Source organism: Boleophthalmus pectinirostris, unplaced genomic scaffold (assembly GCF_026225935.1).
Source record: "Boleophthalmus pectinirostris isolate CB_2022bp ecotype Guang Dong unplaced genomic scaffold, ASM2622593v1 HiC_scaffold_13, whole genome shotgun sequence".
In the NCBI taxonomy this organism is placed as follows: Eukaryota; Metazoa; Chordata; class Actinopteri; order Gobiiformes; family Gobiidae; genus Boleophthalmus; species Boleophthalmus pectinirostris.
In genome coordinates this window covers 23,526,450-23,545,832 of record NW_026571036.1, presented here as the reverse complement: position 1 = coordinate 23,545,832, position 19,383 = coordinate 23,526,450, and the positions used below count along the sequence as shown (strand labels likewise).

Below are 19,383 nucleotides of genomic sequence, written 5' to 3'. Positions count from 1 at the left end.
TTTTCTCATAGAGGCAATATAATGACAAACTGCTCATGTTCGGCTGACAGGGACGTACAACTTTCAAAAACGTCTTGTGGCGATTTTTACCTGTTTTTAGATCATAAACTTTTTTTCATCTCAAAATCATTCAGTTGTCTTAAAAAACACTTTATAATCATTAACTCTGGCTCTGGCTTCGACTGGGCCCATGACTCCAGATTTGCCTTGAGCCTGGTGAGGTTCTTCCGGTGGCCCTGGGTCGACTGAGCATGTGCAGTAGAGTCTTTTCTCCCGCGATGCACGTGAGCGCACACATGTATCACGTGATCGCTTTGACCAATCAGAGCGAGAGGAGCTGGAGCAGAGCCGGCGTGAACGATCATAAAGTGTTTTTTAAGACAACTGAAGGATTTTGAAAAAGTTTATGATCTAAAAACAAGTAAAAATCGCCACAAAATCCAACATTTTTGAAAGTTGGACGTCCCTGTCAGATGAACACGAGCAGTTTGTGATTACACTGCGCTCTATGAGAAAAATTCTTTCTCGGCCGGAGGGATTTTTTCAACAGCAATAGCCTATCCAGTCATTTTAATAGATCCATGGTCCAAACTCTCCACGCTCCATGCACGTTACAGACGCCACACCGGTGAGAGAAGCTTGTCCGTATTGAGGAAGTAAATGGGGAAGAGAAAATGACTTTTGGGCCCATGAGCCAAAGAGCACAGACCACTGAAAACAACACGACGCCATCCACGTTTGATTATATTTCTTCGGTTTAAGTGCGTGAGTTAGCATTAGTCGCTAAATGTGCAAAATGTTAGCAGTAGCAATGCTAGCTACTGTTGGCTAATGTTTACTACCCTTTTTAAGAACATTACGCCACTGTTTCCAAATTTTAGGTCCAAATTACAAACCATGTACTCTTGTGTTCCCTCCTCAAAAACAGAGCTGGAGTTGTGTTTTGTTTCATTCACACATGTTTGAGTAACTCTTTATTATGAGTCTGTCTACATCTCCAAAACTCAAAATGCTCTGTTCCACCTTGTGATGTCATGAAGCAGTTTATTTCAAATTAGCAGCTCCTTTTACTTTTACAGATTGACAATTCCAGGGCTAAAATGATCCAAATGATTTTAGTGAAGGTGTGTGAAGTTTAAAAACACAGTGGAGCACTTTCTGTATCACCACATGACATCACAAGGTGGAACAGAGTGTTTTCAGTTTGAGAGAAGAACTCAGCCTAAATCTGCAACTCCAGGTCTGTTTGTGACGAGGAAACAACATTATAAAAGATGAAAAAATAGAGCAATATGGGACCTTAAATATACTTACTTATACTTAATTTAATACTTTTACTTGAGTAGAATTATATGATACTTTAACTTGAGTGGGTTTTTTTGCTCCAGTATCTGTACTTTTACTTAACACAACAGTAGTTCTTCCAGGACTGATCAGTATACCTTTAATTTTAATATAATTTGATCATATAATATTCGTTGTCCACAAATAAATCTAAAAAAAATGTTATTAGATGATGTATGTTGTTTACAATCGCTAAAAGAGTCTTCAGAGTTGAACGTGGAGATAATAAAAGAGGTTTAGTAGCAGATTATTGTGTATCTGAACCGATAAAAGCGATAAAACGGCGAAGTGATGAAACTAGCTGCCAGTTGTCAACGCTTCACAAACTGTTTCAAAAATGTACAAATAAAGTTGTATGAAAAGTCCATTGTGTAGCTGTATTTGCACCACTCTGACGATAACAGCGCTGGGTCTTGTTGGCAGTAAGTCGCACGGCATGATGGGTAGTGTAGGCGGAGGTAGAAAGGGGCGCTCTGGGACGGCGCTTCCCGTTTCCTGTCCGTTGGCCCGGTTGCCGAGTTACAGCGGCCCCTTGAACTGGTTTCCGGAGAGATGCTGCCTCACCGACTTTTTGGAACCGGCCGCGTCGCCCAGCTTTCGCCACACCACCTGAGAAGACAAGAATCAACAGATGAGAGAGTGACGAGAGAGGGAGAGGAAGGGAGGGAGAGGGGGATGAGAGAGAACTTTCACCACACCACCTGAGAAGACAACATCAGAATTTAAGAGACGGAGAGAAGGAAAGAGAGAGAACTTTCGCCACTCCACCTGTGAAGACAAGTATCAAGAGATGAGAGAGAGATGGAAGAGAAGGAGGTCGAGAGAGATGAAGGGAGGAAGGAGGAGTGTAAATAAGAGGGAGAGAGAAGGAAGTAGAGAGAGAGGGAGAGAGAGCAAGAGGGGGTGCGAGAAAGGGAAGAAAGTGAAGCAGGCAGATGGTGAGAGAGGAAGCGAGGGAGAGAGGATGACAGATGGAGAGAGGGAGGGCAGGTAAGGAGAAACTTTATTCTTCAGGAGAGCAAACTTCAAATGGCGTTTGACTTTGAGACTTCACACAGTTCGGTGTAGAGCTTTCCATGTGTCTCCTGTGTCCTCCAGGAGAGTGATGGAGCTCAGAGAGACGCCTGCTCTCTGCTCCTCTCAACAGCACTGTGCTTGTGTGGACAGGACTGAGAGCGGCTATAGAGCAGTGTACTGTGTTAAAATGCCTCCAGGTTTAACTCTACATTTAGAGAAGAGATGTAAATCGTGAGGAGTTACAAGAAAAACAATGAGGCATTACGAGAAAAATAGCGAGGCCTTGAAAAATAGTGAATTGTGAAAATGTTCAGTTGAAAAGTTGAAGGGACATTATTCTGAAGCAGTGTTTTTTCTTAGTCCAATGAGATTCATTTGGTCCTTTGATATTTTCTGTTATCAGGTTCTTTTTACAGACCAAGATGGCGCTGTCATCCTGCCTCCACCAGTAGGAAGACAGCGCCAAAACGTGTTGAAATCAGCTGACCGACGCGTCACAGGAACATCACGTGACCACTCTGGAGAAGAGCGCTAGTGAGCAGTCCAAACTGTCAGGTATGAAAACAAACTCTTGGTCAGTGTTTTTTCTTGTTGTATTTTACATCACAAACGAGAAAAGAATCACACGCACCATCAATCTTTAAGTGAATTTTCTAAGTGCAGCGTTTGGTGGTGAACTTGATTTAATATATTTGTGGCCTGATCTCGTCAGATCTCAGAAGCTCAGCAGGTCTGGGTCTGGTCAGGACTTTATGGGAGACACTGGGAAAATCAGGAGCCACAGGGCGCGCCAGTCACTGTTGTTGTGTCCTTTGTCAAGACACTTCATTGTCTAGTATGAAAGTGGTGTGTATGTGAGTGGTGGTGTTGGTTGGAGTGACCGATGGTGCAGATTGGCAGCCGCGCTTCAGTCAGTCTGCCTCAGGGCAGCTGTGGCTACAATAGTGGCTTCTTACCATCACCAGGTCTGGAGTGAATGAATAATGCTGAATAATGCTCTGTAAAGCACAGTACAAGCACAAGTACAAATAATGAAGATTTAAATGTGCTTAATAACAATTATGTCATCATGTAGACTGAACTGAAACAGAGCAAGGGATCATGGTCTATGTAGTTCTCTCTCTCAGCTTTTGCTGCACCATAATTATGAAATTAAGAAAAGAAACTTGTAAGTTGATATAATGTGATGGTCTACGATATTACTGAGACTTTTGACGATATTTTGGTTATTGTTCCATCACTAGTGAGGACAATCTAAGCTCAAGAAATCTCCTGATGTGCAAGTTTATGGGGACAACCTTAGTGCCTGGAGGTTGCATGTTCTCACAGTTTTTGATTATTCTATGTTCGTCTCTATAGAGCTTGGTCCCGGGTACTGCACTGTAACACTATTGTCCAACAGTTTGGCTCACGGTTCCAAAATAAATCTAATGAATACACTGTATGTATATATATGTGTGTGTGTGTGTGTGTGTGTGTGTGTGTATAGGGGAGCAGCGAGAGAGAGATGAAGGGAGGAAGGAGGAGTGTATGAGATGGAAGCAAGCCAAATTATTCCCGCAGATGAATACAAATGGTTATCTAACTGAAGCGTCCCCTTTTGGACAATGGAGCAGCCCCTGAGCAGCCGTGAGTAAAGCAGGATGCAGTACACGACGACAGGAGGACTATTGTAACGAGCAGAGTCCTCCTGTCCCATCATTCTATAGAGACCAGAGACCGAGACCGGAGACCGAGAGAGAGACCGGAGACCGAGAGCTCATCAGCAGCACTTTCATCCAGCCTCAGCCTTTTAACATTCACACACAGAAGAGAGAGAGATCTTTGTCTGTCTAATTACTCCACAGAAGAGAGGAGAGAAGAGACAGAGGAGAAGAGGAGAGAGAACAGATAGTGAAGAAAGGAGAAAGAGACGAGAGAAGAGAGGAGAGAGAGACGAGAGAGGGGAGAAAGATGAGAGAGTGTGAAGAGATGAGAGAGAGAGGGGAGAGAGGAAAGACAGAGGAGAGAGAGAGTGAAGAGAGGAGAGAGAGAGGAGAGAGAGATGAGAGACAAGAGAGAGAGGAGAGAAGAGAAAGAGGAGAGAGAGGGGAGAAAGGAAAAACAGAGGTAGAGAGAGAGAGAGTGAAGAGAGGAGAGAGAGATGAGAGAAAAAGAAGAGAGACAAAAAAGAGAGGAGAGAGAGAGGGGAGAGAGGAAAGACAGAAGAGAGAAAGAGAGAGAGCGAGAGTGAAGAGAGGAGAGCAAGACAAGAGAAAGAGGAGAGAGAGGCAAAAGAGAGGGAAAGAAGAAAGAGGGAGAGAGAGAGGAGAAAGAGCAGAGAGAGGAAAGAGGAAGGAGAGAGAAGAGTGAGTGGAAAATGGAGAGAGGAGGGAGGAGAAAAGAGAGAGAGGAGAGCGAGGGGAGAGAGAAGACAGAGAGAGAAGAGAGGAAAGAGGAGTGAGTGGAAAGTGGAGAGAGGGGAGAGATTGGAGAAAGGACAGAGAGAAGAGGGAAAGAGGGGGGGAGTTAGAGTAGAAAATGAGAAAGAGGAGGGAGAGAGTGGAGAGAGAGGAGGAGATAAGAGAGGAATGAGAGGAGAGAGCGAGGAGAGAGAAGACAGACACAAACAAAGCCTCATTAGCGAGCGCTGCTAAATTAAACTGATGTGTACACAGCAGAAGTGATGGAACAAACTTCATTCACAAACAACAAACACTGTGGACTTCTCATTCATCTCTTCTATTCTGTTTACTCACATGAGCTGCACTGTGGACTCATGGGAAATAGGCCAACTGTTAAAGGTCCTAGATTACGCAAAACGGACTCCTGTGAGCTTTAAACCATGTCAGAATGTTGCGACCTTCTCACAAACAGACCTGGAGTTTGAGTAACCGCTGATCCTGCAGCGCGACTTTAACAGGAACAAAAAGGAGAGAGCACATCACCCCAATCCTTGCGTCTTTGCACGGGCTTCCTGTTCATTTTAGAATTCATTTTAAGATTTTACCGTTTGTTTTTTAAAGCTCTGAATGGACTGGCACCACATTACGTCTCAGACCTCATCCAGATTTACTCCCTTACGCGCTCTGAGGTCTGAGGTCCAGCTCCAGTCTCTAAGACGAGACTTAAAACCAGGAGAGTTTTAAGTCTCGTCTTAAGACCCACTTTTATTCTCTGGCTTTTAACACCTCGAGAGTTGCGTGCTCCTCTGTGTCATTTATTTATTTTATTTATTTTTAATGTATTTTTATTGGTTTTATTTATTTATTGCTATTCTACAGTTTTCCTCTTATTTTATTTGACTGTTTTTATTATTTTAAGACTAGTATGATTATTTTAGTCGTTTATTTTATCATTTTATTATTGTTGTATTGTTGGATTGGACTGATCTTATGATGTCCTGAAGCTGTAGTTTTCAAGTGAACAGCTCCTTACATTGCAGGACACTTACGTTGCACATTTCCCTGACGATGGCCTTCTCCTTCTCACTCAGGTCGTCCTCGTAATCTTCCGGAACCTGTTTGTCCAAGTTCTCATGCACCTCCAGCACCTGAAACAGAAAACAGAAAAGAGGTCAGACATTAAAAGGTGCATTGTGTTTAGTCAGGCTGGCGCCGCCTAGTGCCTACACTCAATTTCATTTCTCTCCAGCGACTAGGTCAGGAATCAGAATACACTAGACCAGGGGTGCTCACACTTTTTCAGCATGCGAGCCACTTACAAAATTACCAAGTCATAATGATCTACCTAATACAAAGCCAAGCAAACTGCACTGAAACACTCTGTGCCCCTTTTTTGGACCCTCACCCACAGTTTGAGAACCCCTTCTTTAAGAGAACTTCCTCTGGCACTTTACACAAAACTGTGAAAAAAGTGAAGGAAGATTTTTAAACCTGTTTTTTAAAGTTCCAAACTGGAGTTGCATTCTTTTCTGGTTTTGCAGTGATATTTACCAGCCTCTGCACGTTTACCAAACCAAACGCAGTAGGTCTGGCAGTAGGTCTGTTCTGTAGATCTGCTCTATGCGCAATAAAACCACCTGTAATTGAATAAATGTAAAGTAGAGCTGTTTAATGTCACACTGTGGAACATTCCAGGCAGATGGACGGACCCTCCACCAAAAAAAAAAAAAAAAAGAAAAAAAGTCTTTGTTGTTTAAGGGACAGTGTGTAGTCTGGTTGTTTTCATTCTTTGTCTATGGAAAAGCTTCATAAGCTTCAGACCCTCCAGAGGCTGCACTAGCACTGACTCAGGACTGTGGTGCAGGTGCTGGGGTTTAGGAAGAGACCGTTCAGATCAGACAGAGACATTTTGGATTTCAGCACTGAAACTGGCAACCCAAATGACAGAGTCATGTGAGGCTCATTCTGCTTTCTGATTGGATGACTGTGTAGAGAACCAAAACACTAAATCTGTCATAATGTCACGTTTTTGTAATGAAAAATAAATCTGCATCACAAGTGTTACATATCTATCTCATATCTGCGGACACAAATTGAGAAAATGTTAAATCAAAATATGACACACTTTCTCTTTAACTATTGGTATTTCTGCTCTGCCTCTACACTGTAAACAATTAAAGTAACTGGAGTGTGCCCCCTGGTGGTTATTGGGCAGTAAGCCACATGTCAATAGGTCAATAGTTCACACACAACAGTCAGCACTTTACAGCCTGACCCACGCAGTCTGAGCTGTGAGCACACTGTTAGAACCTCTCCAAACATGTGCTCAGGTTCTCTCATGTCTGCTTAGGTTAGTGGGATAATACCTGCTGTAAATATAAATTATAGTTTTAGACAAGCCAAAAAACAGTGTGAGGAAAAAATTGAGTTCTATACTGATGACATCACACCGGGAGAATGTCCAAAATTTAGACACAAAAAGGTGTTTTTTTTTTTTTTTGTTTTTTTGGTTTTTTTTTTTTGTTTCTGTCAGATCATAAGGAGTTTTGGTGTATTATGGTTGCTTGGTAAAAGTTATGGAATTCCTTTGCATGATGTCATGATTTCCAACCAGAAAGTACAATTTGAAACCAAAAAGATGGCAAAACTTGGAAGGTTTTCATTATTTTGTTTATTAAATCTTAAATATCTTAACTGTTTTATTAAAATGAGTTGTCCAACGTGTCGTAGGCCCTTTAACGGAGTGTAGGGTCTACAGCACAGGTGTTAAACATAAGGCCTGGGGGCCAGATCCGGCCCTCCAAGACCTAATGTGGCCCTTGGGTGATTTTCTACTCAAATATTTTAATTATATTTTCTATTAAAATATTGTTAATTTTCTGTGGTGTTTATCATAGCAGCGTCTCCAGCGTCTCTGTACGTGGCCCCTCCCACCAGAGCAGCACAAATGAAGACTTGTCTCTTTCCAAACGCTCTTAAAGGACGATCGTTTTGACTGTTGACCGTGACACCCTCATCAGCAAAATGTCCAACATGAGAAAAGTGGAGCTGAGTGCAGGATTTTTCAACAAAAATTGACTTATTCCTATTTACATACAAGTTCATGTTAAAACATTGTGTTGAAATTTCATTTTTCTTAAAGTTTCAGGTTGTTCATAATATTATAATATTTTGTAAAAGTTCATCAATTAAAAAAGATTTCTGTAATAGATTTGTGTTTCTCTGCACAAATATTTGAACTTATTGTTATTTTTGAGGTTTATATGACATGAGTTTTCTGATCCGGCCCCTTTGGGATCAAAGTCGGTTGGATACAGCCCCCGGAACAAAATGAGTTTGACACTCCTGGTCTAGAGGAAAAGCATCAGTATGTTATATTATTATTATCATTATTATCATTATTATTATTAATAATATCATTATTATTATTATTATTATTATGTGTTGTGACAGATTCTCTTCTTTTTGTTTGTACCTTCATGGCGTGGACCACAGCTTCAGGTTTCTGCACACAGGACAGATATCCCGACGCAGGAGACGACTCACTGGTGGGGAGACGCCCGCTGCCCTGGAGACGGAGACAAGGGGACGTTTAGTGAAACAATAGAGAGAGAACATGAGGACATTAGTACAACAACAAAGAGAAACAAGGTGAAGGTACACTTTATTTGTCCTCTGCATTTGACCCAGGAGAGAAGTGCGAGAGAGAGAAAGAGAGAGAGACAGAGAGAGCGAGAGATGGAGGACAGAGGAGACAACAAGGCCCTCATTAGAGTTGCTAAATTAAACTGATGTGTGCACAGCAGAAGAGATGGCACAGAGAAAAGAGAAAGAGAGACAGAGAGAGAGAGAGAGAGAGAGAGAGAGAGAGAAAGAGAGAGAAAGAGAGAGACATGGAGAAAGACAGCAAGAGACAGACAGCCAGAGAGAGAGGAAGAGAGAGACAGACAGAGAATGGAGAGAGAAAGAAAGAGAGAGACTGAGAGAGAGAGAGAGAGACAGAGAGGAAGAAAGAGAGAGGAAGAGAGAGAGAGAGGTAAAGAGAAAGACAGGGAGAGACAGGCAGACAGAGATAGGGAGAGACAGACAGAGAACTGAGAGAGAAAGAGAGAGACTGAGAGAGAGAGAGAGAGACAGAGAGGAAGAAAGAGAGAGGAAGAGAGAGAGAGAGGTAAAGAGAAAGACAGGGAGAGACAGGCAGACAGAGATAGGGAGAGACAGACAGAGAACTGAGAGAGAAAGAGAGGGACTGAGAGAGGGAGAGAGAGACAGAGACAGAGAGGGAGAGACAGAGAGAGAGGAAGAGAGAGAGAGAGAGAGACAGACAGAGACACAGAGGAAGACAGTGAGAGACAGGCAGACAGAGAGACAGGAAGAGAGAAATACAGAGGGAGATGGAGAGAGAAAGAGGGGCTGAGAGACAGACAGACACACATAGAGAGAAAAAAATAGAGAGAAAGAGAGAGAGACACTGAGAGAGACAGACAGAGAGAAAGAGAAAGAACATGGGGAAATAAGTAAACCAACAGAGAGGAAGAAGCTTAAGGTAAACTTTATTTGTCCTCTGCATTTGACCCAGAAGAGAGACAGACAGGAGCACAGACAGGAGCACAGACAGGAGCACAGACAGGAGCACAGACAGGAGCAGACAGACAGGAGCAGACAGGAGCAGACAGGAGCACAGACAGGAGCAGACAGGAGCACAGACAGAAGCAGACAGGAGCAGAGACAGGAGCAGAGACAGGAGCAGAGGCAGGAGCACAGACAGGAGCACAGACAGGAGCACAGACAGGAGCAGACAGGAGCAGACAGGAGCAGACAGGAGCACAGACAGGAGCAGACAGGAGCACAGACAGGAGCAGACAGGAGCACAGACAGGAGCAGACAGGAGCAGACAGGACAGACAGGAGCAGACAGGAGCAGACAGAGCACAGGAGCACAGACAGAGAGCAGAGACAGGACAGCAGACAGGACAGAGACAGGAGCACAGACAGGAGCAGAGACAGGAGCACAGGAGCAGACAGAGCACAGACAGCACAGAGCACAGACAGAGCAGCAGACAGGAGCACAGACAGGAGCACAGACAGGAGCAGACAGGAGCACAGACAGGAGCAGACAGGAGCACAGACAGGAGCACAGACAGGAGCAGACAGGAGCACAGACAGGAGCACAGACAGGAGCAGACAGGTGTGTGGGTGACAGCTGTGGAAAGGTCAGGTCCAGGTGAGGACGGCTCTGCTCTGTCTGCTCCACCAAACTGTTCACACCAAACCCTCTGCTCTGGGCGACTGCTCAAAACAGAATAGAACAGAGCAGAGGACAAATGCACCAGACCCACTACAACAACTGTTTCCCCGTCACACTGTGTGCAGACCATATATTTATTTGTGTTTTAATATGGAAAAAGTCGGACTGTTTTCTTCTAACAGTCCAAAAAGTAAACACACATGACAGAGAATCCAGAAGAATCATGTTATTCTTAGTGGCACAAACTCATTTTCTCTGCTCTCAGTCCTCTTGTGTATTCAGCCTGTGTGCACCTGTGTGCACCTGTCTGCACCTGTCACCCAAGCGCCCACCTGAGCACCCGCTGATTTAACTCATCCTGATGGGAGCAACGATGCGCACCGTTTCCTCACCTCTCCCTCTCCTCCTCCACCTCCCATCTCCTCTCCCTCACTCCTCGTCCCCATCTCCTCCTCTCCTCTCCCTCATCCGTCTCCCTCTTTCTCCCTCACCTCTCATTCTCTCTTCCCCCTCTCCTCTCCCTCTCCTCACCCCCTCATACCCCCCTCCTTCTCCCTCACCTCTTGTGCTGTTCCCACTCTCCTCTCCCTCTCTTCCCCCTCTCCTCTCTTCTCCCTTCTCGCCCTCTTCTTCTCCCTCTCCTCTCCTCCCCCTCTCACTCTTTCCTCTTCCTCTCTCCTTTCTCTCCTTTCTCTCTCTCCCTCTCTCTCCTCTCCTCTCATCCCCCTCTCACTCTCTCCTCTCCCCTCTCCTCTTCCTCCTCCCTCTCTCCCGGTGTGAGACAGTGGCTCTGTGTTTGGGGGCACACAAAAGCAGTATTGAGAGAGGAGAGCAGGGACCTGGAGAGGAGCGGGGCATTAGACAGCTCTGTGCCCTTTGTCAGGACCCGTTCAATACTCAGAGAATGGGGTGTCAGCGCTTCATTCGCCTTTGGGTGCCACATGACTCCTATTGGGCGTTCTCAGATTCGAAATGTGTTGAAAATCGTCTCAGACGGGGGCAAAAACGACATTTCTCGCACAAATGTTGCAACTGTTTTGTTGTGTTAGTGACACGGTTAAAGGTTTTATATGACGCAAATTCGACTCTTGTGAGCTTTAAGTTGCATTAAAATGTTGTTTCTTCATCAAAAACAGACCTGGAGTTGTGTTTTGTTTCATTCACACACATTTAAGCATTGTTTAGTTCTTCTTTCAAACAGAAAACACTCTGTTCCACCTTGTGATGTCATGTGGTAACACAGAAAGGGCTCCACTGTGTTTTACCTCCATACACCTTCACTAGAAACATCTGGATGATTTCAGACCTGGAAGTGCAGATCTCTACTGAACTAAAGGTAAAAGGAGCTGTTCACTTGGAAACTACCACTTCATGACATCACAAGGTGGAAGAGATCATTTTGAGCTTCGGAGATGTAAACAGACTAATAATAAACAGTTATTCAAATATGTGTGAATGGCCACGTTTACATGATGTTTCTTTAATTCTGAATTAATTGTTCAGTATTAAAATATTCTCCTTCAAGTTTACATGGAAATACTAATTCTGAATTGAGGTTTCCATGGAAAACTCCTTAAATCGCCTTTACTTAATTGGGTTCAGTGTCTGGGGGTGGGGAAGGTTCTGATTGGACAGAGACACCAACGTATTTGCATTGACCAGAAGAAAACACACTTCAGCTGCTCCCGGCTTTTCTGTCATCTCGGTTTGTCGTTACTTCACGGACTCAAACATGACCCAAACTTTTTCCGCAGTGGTTCCGATGAGAATTCTGTCATCACACTTTACGTCTGTCAGCTGAGGAGGAGAAGGGAAGAGTGTCGGAGAAGGAGGAAAAAAAACTGAGTGTGAGGCTGTTCTACCTCAGCACACTCCCACATCCCGCTCACAAATCCAAAGAGACGTGGATGAAAGTCCCAAGCCAGGACTGGTGGATCATCTGGATCACGTCAGAAGGGCGACACAACGAGCATGCACTGAACCACTGACACCATTTTTAACAAGAATAAACCTGAAACATGATCCAGGAATAAATACATTTGGCTTTAAAATAGGAATAAACCACCCACTTACTTCAGCAATCATTTTCATTCAGAATGAAGTGTTTACTTGGTCTTTTTAAGGTGGAATTCATTTGTATTCAGAATTAAATTATTTTTATTTGGAATTAAAGTGCTCATGTAAATGTGACAATTGAAACAAAAGACAACTCCAAGTATGTCTGTGATGAGGAAAAAGCATTACAATGTGACTTGAAGCTCACAAGAGTTGATTTTGTGTAATATAGGACCCTAAAAGAAAATTTAAAATTATTACAATAATTGGAGTTGGCCTTAAGAAATTAAATATTATAAGAATTATATTTAAAAAATCTAAATAATGCATCTTATATGTTTTTATTGTTGTCAAATTTCACATTTGAATTCAAATATTCCACATGTGTGAGATGGAAAACCTGATTAAAACATGGCAGTTCCCTCATATTACAACTGATGTGTTGAAAATGGATTCACAAAAAGGTGGTGACCTGACATCTGCAGCCAGTGTTTACATGACATTTACACCGTGAAATACAAAACGCTGAAAAGATCATCGCTATGCCACGATTCGTTTAGCTTCATGCTCATCTTCCACAGATATGCAGGAGGCTGAGTCCTGCGCTCAAAAACCACAGAGCTGTACTCACGAAGAGTCTGAAGGCACAATTATCAGTGAAATAACTCGCACTGGCACTTTAATACACAGAAGCTTCAAGGTTACAGGAAAATGTGATCAAAATGTGATCAAAATAGAACCAAGATCAAAACATTTTTAAACAACAAATTTAAAGCATTCATATGACGGCGTTTTCTGATCTCTGTTCTAATGTCAGCCTAATCTAAAGTCTAGTCTAATGTTTGCAGCCGAGTGTGAAGTAGCTGGGATGAGGATCAGGTCTTCCAAGTCGGAGGCCATGGTTCTCGACCGGAAAAAGGCGTCTTGTCCTCTCCGGGTGGGTAGGGAGTCCTTGCCTCAAGTGAAGGAGTTCAAGTATCTCGGGGTCTTGTTCACGAGTGAGGGGAGGACGGAGCATGAGATTGACAGGCAGATCAGTGCAACATCTGCAGTGATGCTGTCGCTGTATTGGACCGTTGTGGTGAGTTGAGTGGAAAGGCAAAGCTCTCGATTTACCGGTCAGTCTTCGTTCCTATGGTCATGAGCTTTGGGTAATGACTGAAAGGATGAGATCGCAGATACAAGCGCTCGAAATGAGTTTCCTTTGCAGTGGTTGGGCGCTCCCTTAGAGATAAGGTGAGGAGCTCAGTCACACGGGAGGAGCTCAGAGTAGAGCCGCTGCTCCTCCACGTCGAGAAGAGCCAGTTGAGGTGGCTCGGGTATCTGTTCCGGATGTCTCCCGGGCATGTCCCACCAGAAGGAGGCCCCGGGGAAGACCCAGGACACTCTGGAGGGACTATGTCTCTCGGCTGGCATAGGAACGCCTCGGGGTCCCCCCGGAGGAGCTGGAAGAAGTGTCTGGGGTGTAGGAAGTCTGGGAGTCTCTGCTTAGACTGATGCCCCCGCGACCCGGCCCCAGATAAGAGGAAGAAAATGGATGGATGGATGGATGGATGGATGGATATTCTAATGCTGTTTCCTCATCACAAACTGGAGTTGAGTTTTTTGTTTTGTTTTTCCACATGTTTAACATGTGCATGTTAAACACATAAACATGCACATTTAGGCTGAGCTCTTCTCTCAAACTAAAAACGCTCAGTTCCAGTTTGTGATGTCATGTGGTAATACAGGAAGTACTTCACTAGGTTTTGAAATTCCATAGATCTTCAGTTCACATAGAATCATTTACATCATTTCAGCTCTTGCCAATGAACTAAAATTAATAATAATAATGAGTACCTTTTTATTTTTTCCTTACATTTATTGCATATATACATACAAAATTATTATAAACATACATAGACCTAGAGCTACTTAGATGATTGAGATTGACACTGTCTAAACCTTTGACTGGATACTTAACATACATGACCAAACACAGCAGCACCTCCCACAGGACGCCAGCTCCTCCACCACAAGGACTTCTTCTTTTGTTCAAAGAAATAAACAGAACAAGTTCAGTTGAGAGGGGATCTGCTTTGAACTCGACTACAAGAGAAAATATGGAAATGTCTGTTCTATTGTGCTGTGTCGCTGCCTTGTTTGGGTTAAAGACATGATTTGAAGTGCCAGCCGTGTGGTACCAGTGTGTTCCAGTCTATAGTCTAGTGCTTAAAGAGACACAACAGCTCTGGCTTTGTTTACCACTGGATTTATGCAGTGTGGAGTTACAGGCTGCAGAAATAGCCCTGTGTAAAGCCTTGGAGCAGGGAGACAAAAAAACATGACGGAATCTCAAGGTTTGTACATGAAGACAGGATCTGAGAAAACTGTTGTTTAGAAAATTACTTTTGTATTCTTGTTACATAGAAACTTTGTGTTTTTTTCTAATAAGACACATTAGTAAAAAGCTAAATCTCTCATGTACCTGACATTTACCCGACATATTTGGGCAGCAGCACTTCCTCCTTTGTCAGAGGTGTCTCTGCTGTGATGTGTCTCTGATCAGCTGTTGTTTCCAGTTTGACAGATCTGACAGATCTATCAGACTGACCACGCCACAGTGGTGTTACTCAGATGACCGCTACGACCGAAACATCTTTGTCTTGGTGTTAATTCTCCTGGACTTTGAAATATACAAATCTTTCAGTTTCTATTTTGTAAATTTTATCAGATTTTGTTTTTTGTTTCAGACACTTGTCTGTGTTTTAGTCAGACATTAAGCTCATAAAGGAAAACATAAAAGATAAGTGAACTGTAGATGTCTGAGTTTCAGGTTTACAGAACAGTTAAACCAATAACAGCTACAGTGTAAAGATTAAGTTCAGTGCACAGTAAAATATTTGGTTTTAGTACTTTCATGAGACCTACAGTGTAATTCTCTATTTCTGTCATAGACTCGTCTCACACAGTATTTTTTTTAAGCGTTACAATTGAACAAAGTTGAGAATTATTGTGAACGTGTTAAATAAAGTTTGACTGACTTATCTAACTGTTGTGTTTCGTTTAATGTGCCTTATAGTCCGGTGCGGTTTATATGTGAAAAAAGTTTAAAAATAGACCATTCAATGACAGTGCGCCTTATAATCCAGAGCCCCTATGGTGCGCAAACTATGGTACATTAGAACACAGATCACAAAATAGCATCATATGGGCCCTTTAAGAGCTGTTCGGGTGCTCCTATAAAAATCTGACAAAACAATTTTGTTTTTGCCATTTGTATGTTATAAAAAGGCAGAACAAATAATGGTGATTAAATCAACATTTTCAGGTAAAAGGTTTCACGCACTAAACATCAGAATTGAAAAACACTGGGTGAATACAGTATTACATGTATGTAGTGGCCTACAGGATTATGTGCGATGTTTTCAGTTCTGTCTCTCAGCAAGAAGGTCAAAAGATCAATCCCTCGATGATTCACAATGATTTTCTCTGAGTCAGATGGATGAAGCTCCGCCCCCATTAACCCCTAGCATCACAGGCCACAGGATGAATGAATATTACAACACAGGGGCAACACAAAGAGCAATGTTTACAGTGAGACTATTCCAAATATTTCCCATCAGGGGTAGAACAAAATAGAGCTACAGGTTTAATCAAATCACAATCAATGCTGTTAGTAATTTGCAAAGACGGGCGATACACTATGAAAGTAACATCTGTAAAATAAAACCATAAAAGCTAACACTGAAGGGAGGAGCTAACTCCACTGAAACTACTCTGAAACTAACACACACACCTGTTCACAATTTGTGCTTGTTGGCATGGCACAAAGTAAAACTGTAGTTTAGGTTTAATCTGGTTTGGACTCTATGAAGATTGAAAGGCTTAATAGAATACGGTGAAACATTCCAGACAAAGCAACAACATCTCCATGGAAAAAAAGTATTTGACTAACTCTCCACCAGAAAAGTTACACAATGCACCTTTAAAAGTGTTTACTTGTGTTTTCTTCATATTCTTAGTTGTGCAGTACTCCTATTCTGGGTTTATCTGTATTGTTAAACAGTAATGTCTGTTTTTAAATGTGTGATATAAATAAACCTTGACCTTGACAATGTGGTTTCCTCATCACAAACAGACCTGGAGTTGTGTTTTGTTTCATTCACACATGTTTAACACACAAACTCTGTAGCTTTAGTTATTTTCTCAAAATTAAAACACCTTGCTCCACCTTGTGATGTCATTTGGTAATACAGGAAGTGCTCCACTGTGTTTTTAAATGTCATACCTAGAATCTTCAGTAGAATCATTTGGATAATTTCAGCCCTGGAATTGCCGATCTCCACTGAACTACAGGTAAAAGGAGCTGTTCACTTCAAAACTACCACTACATGACATCACAAGGTGGTACAAAGCATTTTGAACAGGCTAATAAACCAGGATTACTCAAACATGAGTGAATGAAACAAAACACAACTCCAGGTGTGTTTCTGATTAGGTAAGAGCATACACACACACACACAGATGTGATCTGCTCTGACTCCACCAGCCCTCATCCATCTGGACAACAAAGACTCATGGGAGAATGCTGTTCAAAGACTTCAGTTCAATATTCATCAGCCTAACACCACAACAACTCATCTGCAAACTCCACAAGCTGCTCTCAACACCTCCCTCTGCAACTGCTGCTAGATGTCCTCATCCAGAGTCCACAAGCAGAACGTGTTGACAACAGCACCTCAAGCATCATTGCTCTGAGCACAGAATCTCCCCAAGGCTGCGTGCTCAGGCCCCTGCTCTTCACCCTCCTGACACATGATCGCACAACAACCTACAGTAAGACACCGTGCACCTCACCTGCAAAACCACAACTGAGAGTGATGCAAGTCACCCAGCACACAATCTGTTCAGCCCCCTGTCCTCTGGGAGGAGGTACAGGAGCCTCTGTTCTTGCACCACCAGAATAACAGCTTCATGAACCAGGCTGTTAGGATGCTGAACTCTCTCCCCTCTATAACCACCAGGCAGGCCAGGTAACAGGAATCTGTGTCTCCCCAAGAACGCCTCCCCCACACACGACTCCCCCCCAAAAAAGACTGCCTTGTGCCCTGCACTAGATGCCTTTTGTACTATTTACCACCTTTTATTTATTTATTACGCATGGGATAATGAGAAACATTATTTCGATTCTTTGTATATCTTTGTATGAAGAATTGAAATAAACTTTGAACTTGAACTTGTTAATATGGCTTACAGCTCACAAGAGTCAGTTTTGTGTAGTAATATAGGACCTTTAAATGCCATGATGACAAAATGTGTGGTTCAGTCCTTTCCAGAGACATCTCTCTCCCTCTGTGTTTGTGTGTGTCTGCCTCTGTCTGTCTCTGTTTGTCTGAGTTCAAAGTTCAAGGACACAGAGTGGCGTCTGGGGTCTGATCCGTGATGTGCAGAGGTGAGTGTGTTTGTGAAGGAGCTCCAGTGATTAAAAGGCTATATTGATTTTAACACACAGAAGATTTAGTCGTGTATAGAGCGCTGTGGCCCCTTCCTGACCCTCCACAGACAGTCACTAAACAATTACAGGCTCCGGGCAGCCGGCAGGGGCAGCGACAGGGGCACCGACAGGGGCAGACATAGCAGACAGGGGCAGCAGAGCCATGGATTCAAAGGATTATGGGACTCATAGTGGATTCAGAAGTCTAAGAACAACAACATGAGTGTGTAAACAAGTTTGTAGTTTCATTAGAACTCCAGAAGATTCCAAACTCCATTTTCAGATAATGGATCTAAAATAATGATAAAACAGCAACAGTAATGGGCTTTACTGATGGAACAGAAATAGAACATGTTGCTAAAATGTGCAGAAATTTCTCAAATAGTTCGGTTCAAATGTTGTAATTGGAAACAGATGCATAATCCAGTTTGTGTTGGATAAAACTGCATCTGTTTTTAAGAGCGGATCTTTTTAATCCGTGGGAAAATAGATACAAATAGAAATAGATGCTGACTCCTACGTGTGGAAACAATTAGAATCTGGTTAAAAGATCTACAAAGATAAATACAGACTGAATGTGGAGTGTATAAAGAGCTTTGGAGGTCTTGAAAGGCGCTATATAAATCCAACACATTATTATTAATAAAAAGTGGATCGATTGAGTTTGCATGTATGTTTCCTTCAAGACTTTGATGAAATATTTTTTTCCAGTCGCACACAAAAGTATCATAACAACGAAAGCACAAACACTGACATGGAGAGGACACGAGGGGACAGTCAGCAAAGTGTAAACTCCACAGCCAAGTGAGAAAAGACTTCACATTCTTTAGACATACACGCAGACGAGAGGTTTTGTTATATTACTATTCTACAATGTCACAATTATTGAGGCCACTAAAACATTTAAGAGTAGTCAAAAGATGAAATCAAAAGTTCACAGTCATTTACAGTATGGCATCATCCTGTTACGTGGCAGTGACTGACCTTGTGCAGGGCGTCTTGTCTCTGGGGCAGTGAGGACAGCTGAGTCTCAGAGTGGTACTGACCCATGCCCTTCCTCAGAGCTCGCAGGTCACCCGGGTTACAGTGCTGAAAGAGAACAAACGCAGGACAAAACAGAGTTAGTTTAGATGATCCAGTGTACCATTGGTCAGATTATATTAATTCTACATCATTACATTAAAAATGGTTTGATTCATGAAGCAGAAATGTTGATCCAGTTGTTTAGACATAGTTTAAAGATCCATTGCAGAACTTTTAGCCAAAGATTTTGCATTAGAAAAACATTTATATTAGTGGTTTGGGCAGAAGGTAAAAAGTTAAGCACCCAAGAGAAGTGAAAGAAAACAAAGGTGACACTACAGACTGTATAAATGGACACTGCTAACCCGCAAGAAGTGAGCATGGAGGCGCTTCCAGCTCCATCGACTCTACATTGAAAAACTGTCACTCCTCTCTCTGTAAGTGCTGCACTGAACCTTGCCAATCCAAATATGAAACCTGACTCCAAATTCACCCCTAGAACTGCTACCCTGATGAGCTTCATTTGACTGGAGCAGAACGCTATGGGTCCCGCTGCCGTAGTCCATTTCTTTACACAGTCTATGGGTGACACAACGCACATACTTCAGTCTATTTTAGCACAAATACAGACTATGTAGTTGGTGAAAAACGTGCAGAAGGTTAAATCTTTGAGCATTTGTGGACGGAGATGTGTGTGCTTTACTCGCAGCTGGATGTTACTAAAGTTTGATATCTCTGCTTGTTCCACTGTGGTGAAGCTTCAACCAATCAGCCTGGAGCCCCAAACACTTTCAGCAAGAACCATCTCAGACTGTAGAACTCAGATAATACCAGACT

At 42.8% G+C, this 19,383-nt stretch overlaps 1 protein-coding gene across 2 annotated transcripts in view; it reads right to left on the bottom strand.

Annotated features, from left to right (window-relative positions):
- Nucleotides 1-500: 500 nt before the first annotated feature.
- LOC110161288 (coiled-coil domain-containing protein 85C-B-like) overlaps nt 501-19,383 on the bottom strand; it is a 124,570-nt gene continuing 105,687 nt past the window's right edge. For both annotated transcript variants that reach the window (XM_020926018.2, XM_020926019.2), the window contains 4 exons: nt 18,508-18,612; nt 8,221-8,313; nt 5,795-5,893; nt 501-1,953 (listed from right to left, as the gene is read on the bottom strand). In XM_020926018.2, the coding sequence (XP_020781677.1) occupies nt 1,864-1,953; nt 5,795-5,893; nt 8,221-8,313; nt 18,508-18,612 (387 nt within the window). In that variant the 3' untranslated portion in view covers nt 501-1,863. The remainder of the gene's footprint in view (nt 1,954-5,794; nt 5,894-8,220; nt 8,314-18,507; nt 18,613-19,383) is intronic.